Below are 15,826 nucleotides of genomic sequence, written 5' to 3' on the forward strand. Positions count from 1 at the left end.
AGCTCCAGCTGAGAGCACATCTCTTCCACAGACCAGCTTTCCTCCAAGTCCATAAACTGCAGAGACCTTTTTTGTTACTTAGAAATTCCTCAGGATATCACATACTTCTATGCTGCCATCTAAGAATCAGGCCACAGAGTTTGGGTCTTCTTTCTTCTTTTAGCTTGTAAGACATCAAATGAAGAATGCATTTCATGTGTGTGTGTGTATGTGTATGTTGCTCTTTGCTGACATGTAGTAAGCATTTAAAAATGAAGGGAGTATGATGAGTGACCATAGAAATGCATATTGTGTCCAAAAATGATTTTTTGGGGGTATGCAATCTTACACAGCCACTTCAATAATGCTTTATTTGCAGAATATGTTGGGGTCTTCTCAAGAGCGGGACACAGACTCTGAGGCTGGGTAGTAATTTGGAATGCATATATTCTACACCCTTCACTCCTGGTTCTTTCTTTGACTCTGGCTTTGGGCCAAGTCACTAGATCACAGTCACAGAAAACTAGATCCCTTAACTTAGTGAGAGCGGGTACTGTCAGCGATGCTGTTTACACAGCCAGCGCTTAGGATTTGTCTCCAGTTCTTGAATATTTTTAATTCTCAGAGAGTGAATAACTGACTAAAAATTTATTGATCACCTCCTACATGCCAGGCGTGCTGCCAGGCACTCTCTTGTCCAGTTTTCCTATAGTTACTCTGTGAGGTAAGGATTACTATCACCATTTCACAGATGAAAGCACTGAGTCCAGAGAAATGAAGCGATATACCTGAGGCAGAGCCAGGATCCCAAGCCAGGTTTAACTGTGGGATCTAGGCTCTTTTGCTGGCCTTTCCTCGGACGGTCAGATTGACCCTCCGCTCTCCATCAGCTGTGCTCTGCTCTGCCCTGGCTTTGTTTCTTTCTCAGTAATGAGACTTTCCTCTTTCACTTCCTCCTCACCTCTTAGAATCCAGTGATGTTCCCATAGCTGTCCCCTGTTGTCCCCCACCCAAGCAGCCAGCCCCATACCATAGCCTCTTTTTTTTTCCGGACAGCTTTTGGTTTGCATTCTACCAGGCATGACGTCTTGTTTCGTGGCATCCTTTGGCAGGGGTGTTCCCTTTAATAGTGGTGGAGACTGCCCTCACTGCAGTCCTGTTCCTTAGCCTTGAATGTGACAGCCTTGTACCAATCATAACCCCCCAGAGCCTTGCTGAAGGTGTGGCTCCTGTTCAGGGTCTCAGGTTTTGTTTGTTTTTTATCATAGATGGTTTGAGTTGGCCAAGAGTGAAGAGATATCTAGGAAACACCCCTTGAACAGTGATGAGTCTGTATGTAGGGTGTGCACCACTGTGCACCGTGGAGGAGTCTTTGTAAAAAGCCTGTGGGCAGCCCCTGGCAGTTACCCCTTGGCATTCCCCACAGTGCTGGGTGAAGAGAACAGAAGCAGGATAACTACCCCATCACAGACTGTCATGTTCTTACTCACTTAACCTCATCGCAGTCACCTGAGCAGGAATTATTTACCGCATTTTTCAGATGAGAAAATTAAAGTAAAAGAAGTGGTGGAGCTGGGATTCAGAACCCAAGTCCTATGATTAAATTCTCTGTCCTTTCTACTACCTTCCTACAAAAGGACTTCCCAGTTTTACTTCTGTACATTTCTAACTTTTCTTTACAATGAGCACAAGTAATTTTTACAAAAAGGACATAACTATTTGCAAAAGAAAAATATAAATTACAAAACAATAGAAGCTAGACATGTCCTCCAGGAGCTCCTTACCTTGATGAGGAGATGGAGCATCCCCGGTAGCCCCGTTCCCCAGCGTGGCCACGTGCAATTAGGAATTTCAGGGAGTGGGGTTGGTGTTGGGCAGGGCCCCTGCCAGCAGGCTGGGATTTTGTAGGGGAGGGAAGATGAGCTCCTAAATCAACTTGAACTGGGACCAGGAGTGTACAAGTCCCACAAGCAGGGAGAAGCTCTAACAAAGGGTCAGAGGCAAGGAAGGTGGGCTGTGTGCACGGGCACTTATGGCTGAGTTCTGAGGGACAAGTAGAGGGTCTGGGGAACAGACAAGCAGGCAGGAGGTGCCCAGCCCAAGTGGGTCCACAGTGGGTGCCCAGTCTATGCACACACGTTGAATGAACAACCTCTCCTGAGAGCAGGTGGCTGCAGTCCGAGAAGGGATGTCCTGGATTGTCCCTGTGCCGCTGCTGTCCCTTCTCACAGCCAAGCAACTGGAGCAGATGGTGTGTGGGATGCCTGAGATCTCTGTAGAAGTCTTGAAGAAAGTGGTGCGGTACCGCGAGGTGGATGAGCAGCATCAGCTCGTGCAGTGGTTCTGGCGCACGCTGGAGGAGTTCTCCAATGAGGAGCGCGTGCTTTTCATGAGGTTTGTGTCGGGAAGATCTCGACTACCAGCCAACACTGCTGACATTTCTCAGAGATTTCAAATCATGAAGGTTGATAGGGTAAGTAAGCTATTTGTTCTTCCTTAGTAATGTCTGCCCTTATTGCTTCCGTGTTGCTTGCATGTTGGGAAAACCAAACTGCGACCCTCAAGTAGGCCTGCCAGTTCGGGCTTAATGCTTGAAATTTCCAGATTTAAAAAAAAATCAAGCAGAAAAACTTGTTCAGAAACATCACATAACTTCAGTGAAAAAACTCCTACATGGATGTAAAAGCATGCTACGACCCCTAACCTTCGCTAACTCTCCCCGCATCTTCCTGAGTGAAAGCTAAGCTCGGCAGGGGAGTCGTCATGTGGCCTCTGCCTCCAGTTTCCTGCGCCTTGTCACTGTGTGACTCCTGCACTGGGATGTGGTCTTGTTTGTTTGTTTTCACGAAGATACCACCCATTAACTGGTGCACGTGCTCCAGAAGGAACTTCGAGACGTGGGGAACAGCAGTGACAGGCTCTGCAGCTAGTTGTGTGGTGTGTTTGTTTCAAGGAGCAGGCGATGGAGCTTCTCTGCAGCCTGATGAAAGGCCCCAGCTGCAGAGCCCCAGCCCAGCTGCCATTTTGACAGATGGCTTTGGAATAAAAGGGCTTAGAGGCTTAAACGCACTCTGCTGCCAGTCATCATTCTCAAGCACCCACCTGACCATGTCAGTCTCCTTTCAGACTGTTCATGGGCCCCATGTTGACTCCAGAATAAATGCCAACCCCCTTTGTGGCCGTAAACACCTCCACAGTCTGGCCTCTGCCCCGCTTTCTGATATCACCTCTTGACACTTATTATGTACTGGTCATAATGGGCTGCTTGCCTTTCTCCCCAACAGACCATGCTGTTTTTAAACTTCCCTGCCTTTGTGTAAGCTCTTCCCTCTGCTTTAGTAAGCTCTCCTTCACACTCCTTTCCATCTATGCCTGGCAAGCACCTTTTCATCCTTTAAGCCCAATACCAATATCTTCTCCACTAGGAAGCCCTGTGGATGTTTTCGTGTGTTTTAACCATTCCTGAAGGCAGACTTAGACTTCCTTCTGTCCACCTCCTGGTCACTAGATACACCCCTTGAACCCAGCATTAAGTTAGAAGTGTCTGTGTTCCCCCGATATACCCTCTCCCCCCGACATACAATGAGCTCGGCAGTCCTCCGAGAAGGGCCCATGGTGTTTATTCCAGAAACAGTAAGTAAAGTAGGGTTTCTCCACATAAAGGCCCTTCCTGCCAGTTTCAGCAGGTTTCAGTGTCTGCTTTTCTGGTGTTTTTCCAGTAACTCCTGGAGGTTGCTGTAGCCAAAGCCATCCCTCCCCCGCTGCCTCCTGAGGCTGCTCGCCTGGGCTCTGCTCCTGGGGTCGGCTTGCTGGAGAGGCCACGCACAGGAAGGGCTATGAAAAGAGCCTTTCCATAAATTTTCTACATGACTTGCCAGAAACTATAAGTTGTAAATCTGTTTTGTTCCTTCAGAGAGAGGTGGGGAGGACGAAATGGTTTACTTCTATTCAGTTCTGGAAAAAACCCTTGCCTTATATCTGTCCTGGGCTACCCCTGCCATTCCAGGAATTAATCTACCACTAATCCACTGCCTGGGGGGTTTAGCCTCAGAAAACTGACCACTGTGTGTCTCTTCTTTGTGACTTTTAGACCATTTCTCCAGTTTCCAAATTAGAACCACCTGTTGACATTCCCCTTAGGATCTTTGCTGGTTTGGTTTTTTGCATTTGAGCTGTCTGCGTCATCACTCGCTCTGGCACAGTTAGGCTTCTAGGCCCTCCACCTCCCAGCGCTTTGAAACGCATTCACCTGGTGTGGGGCTCCGAGGGGGAGGGGGGCCAGCTTCAAGAGGGAACTGAGCAAGAAAGAGAGCACGTTCTTTTTTAAAAGCTAATTTTAAAAACATTTATAGAAACATTGTAATATTATTATCATTACAGATAGTTTGGAAAATAGTTGTGTTTGCAGGGAGTGACAAAGAACGTATGTAATCTATCTCTGTGGTAGTAGCCATTTTCACCTTCACCTTTGTGTAATTCCTCCCAGTCTTTGCCTTAAGCATACACATTTTTGCGTGATGTATTTAGAATTGTATAGTCTGCTTTTTCCACTTAACAGTCTCTCCCGAGCACTTTTCTCTTTTGCGGCTAGTCCTCATAATCGTCATTTCAAGTGACTGCATCACCATCAGTTTAATGGATGGGCTGGGATTTAATTGACTGCTCCTTCCTCATCTGAGCTGTGCGCTGGCGGCCATGGCGGGTGAAGGATGCAGAATGCACTGTAAGAGGACAGTGACGGGAGGAGGAGTGCGATGGCTTCCTCACAGGTCTTCCTTCCATTTCCCCAGCTCTGTTGCGGGATCCCTGCAGCAGCTTCAAGTTTGCACTCTTGGTGAAAGGGAACGAACTCTCTTGCACGCTTACTCTGGTGCAGGCACCGTGCAAAGCGTGTTCTCTCAAGTAATCCTGCCAGTCAGGGCTTGTACCCACTTTGCACTTGAGAGCTTTTGGAGGAGTGAGGAGAAGAAGGAAGCATCTTCACAAAAAGCCTTGATGGCCGTGGGACACCAGAGCCTGTGCTCTTTCTTCCATGGCCCAGTCTCTGCTTCCTCTCGAATCGGTCATGCTGTCATGTCCGTGGAGTCCATCTTGAATGCAGGGAGAAGTGCTTTCCTGACTTAGGGGTGGTGGGAATGGCTGGCCCCAGTCCCCACATGACACCCTGCTGCTGCAGTCACAGCTCTGTGCCCTTCTCTCCACAGCCTTATGACAGTCTGCCTACCTCACAGACCTGCTTCTTCCAGCTGAGGCTGCCCCCCTACTCAAGCCAGATGGTCATGGCCGAGCGCCTGCGCTATGCCATCAACAACTGCCGTTCGATCGACATGGACAATTACATGCTCTCACGAAACGTGGACAACGCTGAGGGCTCCGACACCGACTACTGACCCCTGTGGGTGCCACACCCCCTCTTTTTTCTCAATAATGCTCACTTCCAATTTAATGTTGATAATACTTTTATGGTAACTACATAGATGTTTTAGGAACATAAACCAACATTATAAACAGTGGCCACATTTAGTTACTCTAAATGTAACAAAGAAATTAGATGTTTTTATTTTTCTGTGATTGTACAAAAAAAAGACAAAGTGCTCTCAGTCAGGTTTTCCCTCCATATTTTTGGTCACTTTTGATAAGTTTGCATGGAACTATTTTGGTGCATTTTTAGTTGGGAATGGTACATTTTTGTAAACCCACCCAGTGAACATGAAATTGTACATTGTGTATAATTGTTCATTAGAAAGGACAGTTTTACATGAATATTCATATATTTATTTTGTTTTAATTTGAATTGCCTGTTCAGGGTTCCTTATGCAGAGAAATAAAGCCGATTCAGGAACCAGAGCATGGGCTGCTTTTGTGACCTCCAGTGGAGCTTCTGCCAGAAAAAACGAGCTTTCAGGCTAGTCTCACTCTGACAACCTTTTGACCCATCAGAAATATTCCTTGACGCTGAGAGTAGGCTTTGCTTGGAAATGACACAGCAGAGGGCTGTGTGGGTATAGCAGCCCCTGGGGGCATGAAGCCCCTATTTTCATTTGTTCTGTCATCCTGGGTCTCTCGCTTTATTCTCTCTCTCCAGGGCCCTTGCATGAGCCACTCTCAGAAGTCAGCCATCTTCTCAGAACCACCCTTCCTCCTTTTCCATAGCTGGCTTACAGTGTAACATGTTAATAAGAGCCTTTCTTCAAAAGCCCCAGGATACTAGTATGGGGTGCAGCTCTACTAGGCACGGAGGAAGCTAACCAAAGTCATACGGTTCTGACCCAGCCTTGAAGAACAAGTGATGGAATTAAAGAGCAGGGCAGTTTACAGTAACATGTTGTCTCTGCAGGGAGAGCAGCCGAGTGGCAGGTGTTCAGAAGGGACAGCAATTGCTCGCAGGCACTTAGCATATGTGAATGAGTGACCCTATGAATAAGTGAGTGGATTTGCGAATTAACGTGAGAACTAATGGGTTACTTTATATCCTTGAATGATGGATGGTGGGGACTTGTGCAGGGCGCTGAGGAAGGGGTTACACTCTTGGTGCTTAAACCCAGCCGTTGAGGGCCCTGGGCGACACGCTGGTTTGTTCAGGCATGTCAGAATGAGCATGTGGTTCTGAGAGAAAAGGCCATCTTGAGAGCAACTGTGAAGGCTCTAGCTGCCAGGAGTGGGAACAGGAAGAGGGCAAGGCCCTTGGGAGGCTTGTCTCCTTCATCTTCAGCAAGTTCCTGCCACAGGCTGCTTCCAGTGTACTTCAGGCGAGATCACGACTGACAGCCTGCTCAATGAAGTGTCAGACAGAGTGCCTTGCAGGCAAGTTGTTTTCTACAAGGAAGGTGGCAGGTGTGTTTTCAAAGAGAAATTGGAAGAAAAATAGAGTTTTGTTGGCTAAGTTAATGCCATGGATCTTTCCCAGTGATGAATGCCTAATAATATTTAGAATGACATCTTAGTTTTATTGGAAAGAGGTTTCAGTTGGCATTGAGTCTCAGAGGGAGACCGCAGCTTCTGAGGAACTCCAGGGGATACCAGGCAAAGAGGAGCCTTTAATACTTGATCTGAGAGCTCAGTCAGTAGCAGTGGTAGGGGGCTCTGGGCTTGAAGCAGTCGCTGTGGCGGTGGGAAGGCACTGCCTGGGCCTCTGGGCCAGGAGGGAACTTCTCTTAGGCTGCTGTGTGCTGCTGAGATCCTGAACCATGCCAAGAGAGGGGTCTCATGGGGCCTTTTGGGTTGGTTCCTCTTGACACGTGGCTCTTCCCTCTTGCTGGGCTCGGCTGAGGGTGTGCTGAGCTGAAGGATATCTGCGGTCTCAGACATTATTTGAAATCAAAATAATGGCTCGACCTTTGTGAGGCTCTGGCCTCTGCTGCACAGTTGGCTCTGGACTGAGGGGCAGAGGCACCCCCCGCAGGCTGACGCTCATGGTTTCAGGTCCCACCCTCAGGCCTAAAGGATAGCTTCTCAGGAGGTTCGACTTTGCAAGGAAAATCTGCAGAGATGCCTCTGTTTTATAACAAATGCTGTTTCTTTGCTGGAAATCTCTCACTTTCCTTCATGCTCTTGACTTGTGGAAGCTCTGGGAGAGAGGGGGAGGCGTGAGTACCTGATCTGAGGAGCTGAAATGGGCCCAGGACAGGTGTATTTTCCTTTACTTCCCTTTCAAGCCCCTATAGAGGTTGGGCAGTATTTTTGTTTGCTGGACCCATTCAGCTAACAAATACCACAGTTTTTATGACCCTTAAACAGTCTCGAGAGAACTTTGACCCCCAACCTTTAAAATTTAAGATTTCCCCAGAGGCCCTTCAGGGTGCATCTTTGTTCTGGGCCTCCCAGCTTTGTGGTCTTTGCCCAGCACTGCCAGCTAGATGAAACCTACATCTGGTGAACTCAACTTTTAGCAAAAAGCAAGTTTTTGGGATTAAATCCTAGAACTGGAGGAGTCCTCGAGCTAAGGGCTCAGATGATCTCTCCCTTTACACAGCAAGAATCTGAGATCAGGAGAGGGAAAGCTCGGATAGCAGTTGCATATAGGCTAGAGCTGGAAGCCCTGGCTTCCTGTCAGCATGCTGATGGTGGAGCCCAGGGGGCTGTCAGTCCCCTCCAGACATTCAGCCTGTGCAGAAACGGGCCATGTATCCCTGTAAGACAAGCCTCAGAGCACCGCCTCCCCCCAGCAGGCTCCGCCTCCCAGGGAGCAGCCTGGAGCCCCTGACCTAAGAGCCATGTGGCCTCAGTCTCTGCTGGCACTGAGGTTCCTGTGCAGAGTGGCCAGCAGGATGTGGTGACGGGTCAGCCTCACACCAGGGCGCACTGTCCTGCCCCAGTACTGAGGTTCTGCACCCTCCCCCTAGCTGTCCCTCTATGTGGCCATTGGCTGCTTTAGCCAAAACTGAGAGCAGAATGAGTTAGCATTCAGAAGCTGGGGGAAGTCTGTGGTCTCTTCTAATACAGGCTGTGAGGGCACAGATAACCCCCAAGCCGTTTCCAGGTGGCTCTGGAACAAGGTCTGGCTCCCATCGTCTTTGGCTTGTCCTTCTCTGGACATGCCTTGGGCTTCCTGACCCTGCCTTTGCTGAGCTGTGCCTGCTGTTGGAACACCCTCCCACAGCTGGAACCTGGGGGAGCTGGAGGCAGTCTTCTAGGCTCGTTCTAGGCTCCTTCTAGGCTCGGCCCTCAATCAGGTGTTCCTGGATCACCCCGCTATAGACCCAGCTTGCTTCCTCCCAGGACCCGGGCCTCGTGGGTTCTGCCAGGCACTGCACATCTAGACAGTCTCATTGCAGTGTCACAGAAAGGGTACTGGTCCTATTTTACAGATGAACAAACTGAGGCTCAGAGAGATCTTAACTTGTCAGAAGTTATGGACAGCAGAGCTGGGAGAGCACCCAGGAACTCCTCTCAACCCCAGCTGCGTGTCTTCTGACTCGAGTGAGTCTCTGGAAGTAGGGCCTGGCCCAGCCCCTGGCCAATACCCTGTAAACATTTGCAAGATGAATGGGCCAGTGGATTAATTAAGCATGCGGTACCCCTTGTTCTATGCAAATCTGAGAGAAGACCTTGAAAGCTGTTTTTAGATTAAGCAGGCTGCTGTGTTCTGCCACACGCTTTGCTTAGTGCCTGGTGATGGTGAACAATGACTGTCAGAAGGCAGAGTGGAGGGCCATGGGTCTCTGTCAGTGCCTATCTTTTGGGAGCACCTCAGATGGCCCTTGGCTCAGGGACCCAGAGCTCCTCTGGAGGGGGCAGGACTGCGTTAGAGCCCTAGAAACAATATCGGAGAGCTGTCAGCACAGCATTAGTTCTCTGATCACTCCAGTTGTGACACTAGGCGTGGAAGGGCTAGTCAGGGAACTTAAAGCTCATTTATAAAAGAGCTTGCCTGGGAAAAGGGGCCTCGGGATGCAGGTTACTCCATTCGAGCTGAGCCTGCAGTGACCTCTGCTTTACAAACACAATCTCATAATCCTTACAAGAACCCTGTGCGCGAGATTCTCTAGCTATCCCAAGACACGGGTAAGAAAGCTGAGGTTTGGAGAGGGCTGACCTGCCCTCGGTCAGAGGAGGCCAGAAACCACCATCCTGTTGTTCCCCAGAGTAAACCATCAGCTCACGGCAAACAGGACCTGCTGGCAGTTGGGGCTTGTGGGAGATGACGAAAGCAGAGCCCTGGGGTTGAAGTGGCTCTGTGTTAAACAAACATTTAACCCCCTGGAAGCCTGAGCTTGCTTTCAACATTGTTTGCAGTAGTAAGAAAATAAAACCCCTGCAAGGCCTCTGTCCAGAGTCCAGGGCAGTGGTGGGTAAACTGGAAAATCGCTCAGAGGAGGCGTGGGTCTCACAGGCTAGTGGTGGCCCCCGTTCCACTGCGGCTGGTGGCCTGAGGGGGCTGGCTCTCCCCACACAGGGAGGAGGAGAAATCATGCCGGCCGGAGCTCACTGCCGTTACCCCTTTTCTGCACTAAGCGCTGGCCCAGTCGGGCCCAGGGGCAGCCGCTAAGGCCTTCAGCTGACCGGGAGGCGTTGGGTGGTGCGCTGCTGCTTGCCCGCCCACGGGTTCTGCGTGGAGAAATTGCAGCGCCTCTGGGCCTTCCCCTGCAGATCGGCTCTGCTTGGGGCCCTGGCTCCTGCTGCGGGTAGGCTGGGTGAGGGGATCTCCAGCTCTCATTTCATGTCACACTTACCTGGGAGACCTCAACGCCCGCCCCCATCCCTTATTTCTCTCCTCTCCTCACCTTTCCTCCCCGCTCACTCTGCTCCAGCCATACTGACCTCCTTGCTATTCCCGGAACACACCAGCCATGCACCTAGTCTGGGGCCTTTGCATTGGCTGTTCCCTCCGCCCGGAACATTTTCCTCCCAGGTGCTGCTCGGCTCCCTCCCTCACTTCATGTCTCAAATGCCACCTTCTCCATGAGGCTACATTGGTCAACCCCTTTTAAGTTGCTCCCCTCCCCCAACCCTGGCCAGCAATTCCCAGATAGCCCCTTGCCCTGTGCTTTTCCCTCTAGTACTTACGTTCTTAGAAACCACTACTTACTGTCTCTTCCCCTACAAGAAGGAAAGCTCCAGGAGCATAGAAGGTCCCTTTTTCCTTGCTGTTGCCCCAATATTTGGGCAACGAATTAAGGAACCTGAGGGGAGTAGGGATCAAGATCCGCCTTCACAAAGGAGAAACACCTGGCCCCAGGTGGGAAAAGGGCCTTGGTCACAGCTGGTGGTGGGCGGAGCCGGAGCGGGAGCATCGCCCACCACTCCACGGGCTCCCTGCCTCCCCTCTTACCGGAGTTTGCCCCACGTTCCCGGAACCAGGAGGCCGCTGGGTGGCCGAGAGCCTTTACTTTGGCGGCTAAAGGGGGACATCAGTGACTAAAGCCCTGAAATTGACGTCCAGGCGTGTGCCCACGTTCAGCAGCAGGTAAAATCGAACTTTGCATCAGCTTAGCTGGTTTCCTCGTCAAAGGGTTTAGTCAGGGCTGCTGCTTTCACGTTGAAATCTTTACTTTGGGTTTTTCAAATGATTTCTTTTTCCTACGAGAACGGTAGAAATTAAGGATAACCATGCAGTTTATGTAAGAACCACATCAACGAGCGGGGTTTCTAGAGTTGCGCGTGCGGCCCCTCCTAGGAACGCACCCGCCCGGGAAGGGCGCGCCCCCGGCGGGGCCCCGAGAAGGCCGGCGGGGGCCTCTCGGCCCGAGGCCGCTCTCTGGGGAAGCTCGTGCCCGCGCCTCCCGGCAGGTCCTGACAGCTCTGGGCGGCCGCGGAGGGCCCGGAGGACGGCGAGGCGGCCGGGGAGAGGCGCGGGGGGTTAGCGACGCCCCCCGCCCGAGTGCTCGCCGAGCCTCTGGTCGTTTAATCTCGCGCTCAGCATGTGTATAAAATCGTCATGTGAGGTAGACATCGTATCCCCGCTTTGCAGACGGGGAAACTGAGGCTCAGATGTGGCGACAGTGCGGGAGGTGGAGGAGCTAGTTCGAAGCCAGGTCGCTCCTTCCGCCTGAGGGCCCCCGGCCGGCCTAGCGCGGCAGCAGCTTGCGGAGGGCCGAGCCCGGCGCAGGGACGCCGCGCGGGGGCTGGTCGGGGATCATGGCCGCGCTGTGCTCGGCGCGCAGGGCCAGGCGCGGGCACGCGGCGCGCAGGCGGCGCAGGCCGGCCGCGCTCACGTTGCGGCAGAAGTCCACGTGCAGCGTCTGCAGCGCGCGCCCGTGCGCCGCCGCGGCCACCAGCGTGCGGTTGGTGACGCGCGCGCAGTTCTCCAGGCGCAGCTCGCGCAGGCGCGGACAGCAGCGCAGCAGGCGCGCCAGGCAGTCGTCGGTGACGTGGCCGCAGCCGGACAGCGTGACGGACGCCAGGTTGGGGCACCTGCGGAGAGAAGGCGGTGACCGCCCGCCCGCCCCTGGCCCGCCGGTCCGGCCCACAGCCCTGGGAGGGGGGCAGAGGGGGAAAGGGCCCGGAGAGTGTGCGGAGCCTGCCTGCGGTGACGCGCCGGGATCGGACCCTGGGCTCCTGTCCCGTCTCCCTGCTCCTGCTGCAAGCACCCCGCCACCGTGCCCTGCGTGGGCCCTTCCCGGTGGAGAAGCCAAGCCCTGTCGGCCAGAGACCCAGGGCCTGCTGTGAAGGGAGGGGATGCTGGTTCCCGGAGGGACAACTGTCGTTGCTTTGGTTCTTTCCAGACTTGTTGCTTTGGGGGGGGGGGGGGGTCAGAGTTGGCCACCTCAAAATGTGTCTCTTTGGCTTATCTTTAAGAACGAAAGACTTTGAAAGAAACTTGACCTTCCCCCTCACTGCCTAAAAGAATTTAGGATAGAAGGGCCTGTTCCAGGAAGGAGCTAATACCTCAAGATAACCTTGTCTGTAGCCGGCCCAGCAAACACTTGTTTAACAAATATTTGCATTTTCATCTCCATGTAAATTACCTTCCTCCCTTTTGAGGCCCCAAACCAGTACTCCCAGCATGGGCCTTTGTCTTTAGCTGAAGATGGTATTTAAGATGACAACCTCTGCCCTTCTGGTGAGTTGCCCAGTTTTCCTAAGTCTCTCCCACGTATACATGTTATAAAGCTTTGTTTGATTTTCTCCTGTTATTCTGTCTCATGTCAGTTTAACTTATAGCCCAGCCAGAAGGACCCAGAGGGTAGAGGAATTGTCTTCGTACCCTACGGGGCAAGGGAAGCGGTGCATGGTGACCACTCCAGTCTAGCTTCAAGCTGAGGCCCTGATGCTCCTGGCAGGACTGGGGAGGAAGCGGGGGCGGGTTTCCTGTGGGGTGGCTTAGTGATGGGCCCAGTGCAGCTCTTGAGGCCTGGAGGCAGGCCTCCGAGGATTGGCTCTGGGTTCTAGGGCCCTGGTTTCAGCTCCCCTGACTGGGGCAGTTGTAGCATCCCCACTGGGACGCCAGCCTGGAAAAGGTCAGGAACCAGAGGTAGCTAGAACCAGGCCCAAGGGTGGTACAGTCAGGGACACAGAGGTCACTTGTCTGGAAAGCCTGGAGGCCTCTCTGCTCCAGCCTTACTGGCGCAGGCTGGAGAAAAAGATCTTGAGCGAAGTTTGACTTGGCTTATTTGCCGTGTGACCTTGGCTGAGTCACTCACTGGACCTTAGTTTCGCGGGGTGGGGGAAGTGGCGGGTGGGAGGCTGGGGCCAGGGGGGAATGCCTAGCAGTGGGCTCGTTATGAGGGTTGAGATTTGCCATGTAAAGAGCCTGCACAGGGCCTTCTATAGGCAATTGTAACCCCCTTTTCTGGGAGCAGACAGGACCAGACTGCTTCAGGTCAAGAAGGACCTGTCTCATGCACGAGGGCCTTGGCTGCCTGACGCCAGAAATTCTCTTTTCCCATCAGCCTCCCCTTCGGCCCTTGACTGCACCTGCCTGGGCCACATCAGTTCCCTTGTGCCTGGGGAAGGGGCTAAGGAACTCAAGTAGACTGGGCACAGCCTCATTTCACACACTGCATCCATTCCCTCTTCCCAGGTTCGTATGTCTGCCGTAGTCTTCACAGCAGCCCTCTGCACCCCGTTTTGGGAACGAGGAAGTTGGCTCAGAGAGCTCAAGTGACTGCCCTGTGACCTATTTTTTGTTGGGCCACCTCATCTGTCAAATGGGAGAGTTTGTTACCTTGAAGGTGGTTATGAGGATTAGGTGTTTAAGCACCAAGGGTGTTGAGTGATCCCTTCCTCTAAGAACCTTTAGAATAATCTTGATGCCGGAAGAAACCAGAGAAGAAAGAGCTGACTCGTGCCCTGCCCAGCCATCCTCAGCTCTTCTTCCCTTCCCACCCAGCTGATTGCCGGGAGAACCAGATTCGGTGGATACTTAGCAATCCCTACTATGTGCTGGTGCTACCTGTCATTTAATTCTTTGAGCCTGTGAGATAAGGCTATTTATCCCATTTTCCCGATGAAGAAATGAGGTTGAAAGAGTGTAAAATTTGGGCTCGGGTCACGTGGTAGTTCAGTAGCAGAACTGAGGGACTCAGCACAGAACCCTGACCATCAAGCCTTTGCTCTTTTTGTGACGCTGGGGCCTCTTGCTGCACCCCAGACAGTAGCCTGGGAAGTCGCTCCACACTTTGCTGGTTTAGGAGTTTAAACCTGGTTCTTTCAGCAAGAATGGAACAACTTTAGGGCAAGCTTCCCCCAATACGTATCTCCCTCCAGCCTGATTTCTGGGTCTTGCTAAACCCCTCAAAATGGCCTGGTCCCATTGGGGCCTAGCCCCAAGTCCATCTTCTCTTTTCTTCTTACTGCCTTAAAAAAAGAAAGCAAAGTCGGGGTCACTACACTATTTCCTTCCATTCCTGTCCTGCTGCCAGCAAACCGCAGCTATTAAACCTGGGTGGCAACAAACTGGCTGAGGCTACTTAGTAACCAGGGGGGCCTTTCCTCAAAGGCAGGACAGGGCTGGTAAAGGCCCGGGGGAGCCTGGCCCAGGAAGTCTGTGTTCTTGCATGAGCTGCTCTAGGCAGGAGGCTGTGACCATGGAGGAAGCCTGGCTTGTGGTTCATCCTTTGTGCCCACAGCAGGGTTGACAGATCAAATACAGGATATGTTTGGGACATACTTATACCAAAAAATTATTTCATTTATCTGAAATTCAAATTTAACTAGGTGTCTTGAATTCTTATTTGCTAAAATCTGGCAATCCTAGACTCTGGGCAAATCACATGACCTCTCAGAGCTTTGGTTTGCTCACTTGAAAAATTAGGCGAAAACGCCCTCCCCTTAGGGACCTGTGAAGATCAGTAAGTTTCTAATGAGGAAGCCATTGCTGTTTATCACCACTCCTAGCCCGGCATCTGGCTTGGTCCTGCTAACCCGGAGCACCCTAGCTCTCCTTCCGCAGCACATCTCACAAGCCTTGCAGTTTGCTTGCTGGGAAAGAAGAGATGGTTGAGCTGATTACTGAACCTAGGAACCCTTTCCCAGGGCCTGACTGACCATCCAGGCCCAGCTGGACCCATTCAGCACTTAGTGGCTGCCAGGGAGGACAGCCGCCCAAAGGACAGTGACAGCTGCAGCCCTGTTCTTCCTCTGCAGCAGCAGCAGCTCCAGGACCTATGAGGCTAAGAGGAGGATTGGCAATTGTTTCCCCATGATTTTATCCATCTTCTGGGGACTGTGCTGTGGCCAGGCCTGGAGGGTCCGCCTTGGGCCTGGTCTGCGGCTCCCGGAGGCGGAGCCATCTTGGTCTTGTAATTTGCTCTTCCCTGCCCCCCAGAAGCCTCACAGAGCCAGCAAAGCCAGCCCTGCTGAGGCGGTGGCCTACCTGTCGCACACCTGGAGGAGGAAGTCATTGACCAGGCTCTCGTGCCGGCTGCAGATGCTCCTCTGGAAGGCGCTCTTGAGCCAGTCCTCAATGCTGCACACCTGCACGCGGCTGGAGTGCCAGCAGATGGAGAGGCTCCTGAGCGCCGGGCTCAGGAGGAAATTGTCCTTCTTGAGTTCTGTGAGGGAGTGAAAGTGCAACAGGGGCCAGAGTGCTGGGTCCTCGAACACGTCCTGGAGCTGGGGGCATGTCCTGGCCAGGTTCCTCCTGCTGTCCTTGTCCAGGAAGGAGAAGAGGTGCAGCAGGCACTCCCGGTTGAGCTGGGTGATGTGCATGGTGAGGGCGGCCACACTGAGCGGCCTGCAGCCCAGGACCTGACCTACCTCCCGCTCCTCCTCCCCGGCGCGGGGCTGGTGGACATATATGGTTGAGGAATGGTGTTTATTTTTGGCCAACAACTGGTGCTGAAGCTCCGCGGGGGGAGCCATGACCCAGACATACGTGCAGCAGGCTGTGGTTCTCCTTATGTTCAGAGGAACTGGAAATCCTGGCAGAAAAGCAGCTATTGAAGTTAAATATCCTTAAAAGGGA

At 52.3% G+C, this 15,826-nt stretch overlaps 2 protein-coding genes across 54 annotated transcripts in view; one reads left to right on the forward strand and one right to left on the reverse strand.

Annotated features, from left to right (window-relative positions):
• The window catches only part of HERC1 (HECT and RLD domain containing E3 ubiquitin protein ligase family member 1), a 203,946-nt gene extending 198,120 nt beyond the window's left edge, over positions 1–5,826 (forward strand). For all 50 annotated transcript variants that reach the window (XM_070577631.1, XM_070577812.1, XM_070577827.1 and 47 more), the window contains 2 exons: positions 2,147–2,452; positions 5,184–5,826. In XM_070577631.1, coding sequence (XP_070433732.1) covers positions 2,147–2,452; positions 5,184–5,369 — 492 coding nt within the window. In that variant the 3' untranslated portion in view covers positions 5,370–5,826. The remainder of the gene's footprint in view (positions 1–2,146; positions 2,453–5,183) is intronic.
• FBXL22 (F-box and leucine rich repeat protein 22) lies at positions 4,311–15,826 on the reverse strand. Of its 4 annotated transcripts, none has more exons than XR_011527774.1 (3): positions 15,236–15,826; positions 10,751–11,832; positions 4,311–7,546 (listed from the first exon to the last, which is right to left on the reverse strand). XR_011527774.1 is itself a non-coding variant. In XM_070577996.1 (2 exons), the coding sequence occupies exons 1-2, from the start codon at positions 15,721–15,723 to the stop codon at positions 11,487–11,489; spliced, it is 834 nt and encodes a 277-aa protein (XP_070434097.1). In that variant the 5' UTR covers positions 15,724–15,826; the 3' UTR covers positions 4,311–11,486. The 4 variants fall into 4 exon arrangements, 1 of the variants encoding a protein (XP_070434097.1); XR_011527775.1 differs by having other exon boundaries at positions 10,508–11,832; XR_011527776.1 differs by having other exon boundaries at positions 10,486–11,832.

The sequence above is a fragment of the Equus przewalskii genome, chromosome 1, assembly GCF_037783145.1.
Source record: "Equus przewalskii isolate Varuska chromosome 1, EquPr2, whole genome shotgun sequence".
In the NCBI taxonomy this organism is placed as follows: Eukaryota; Metazoa; Chordata; class Mammalia; order Perissodactyla; family Equidae; genus Equus; species Equus przewalskii.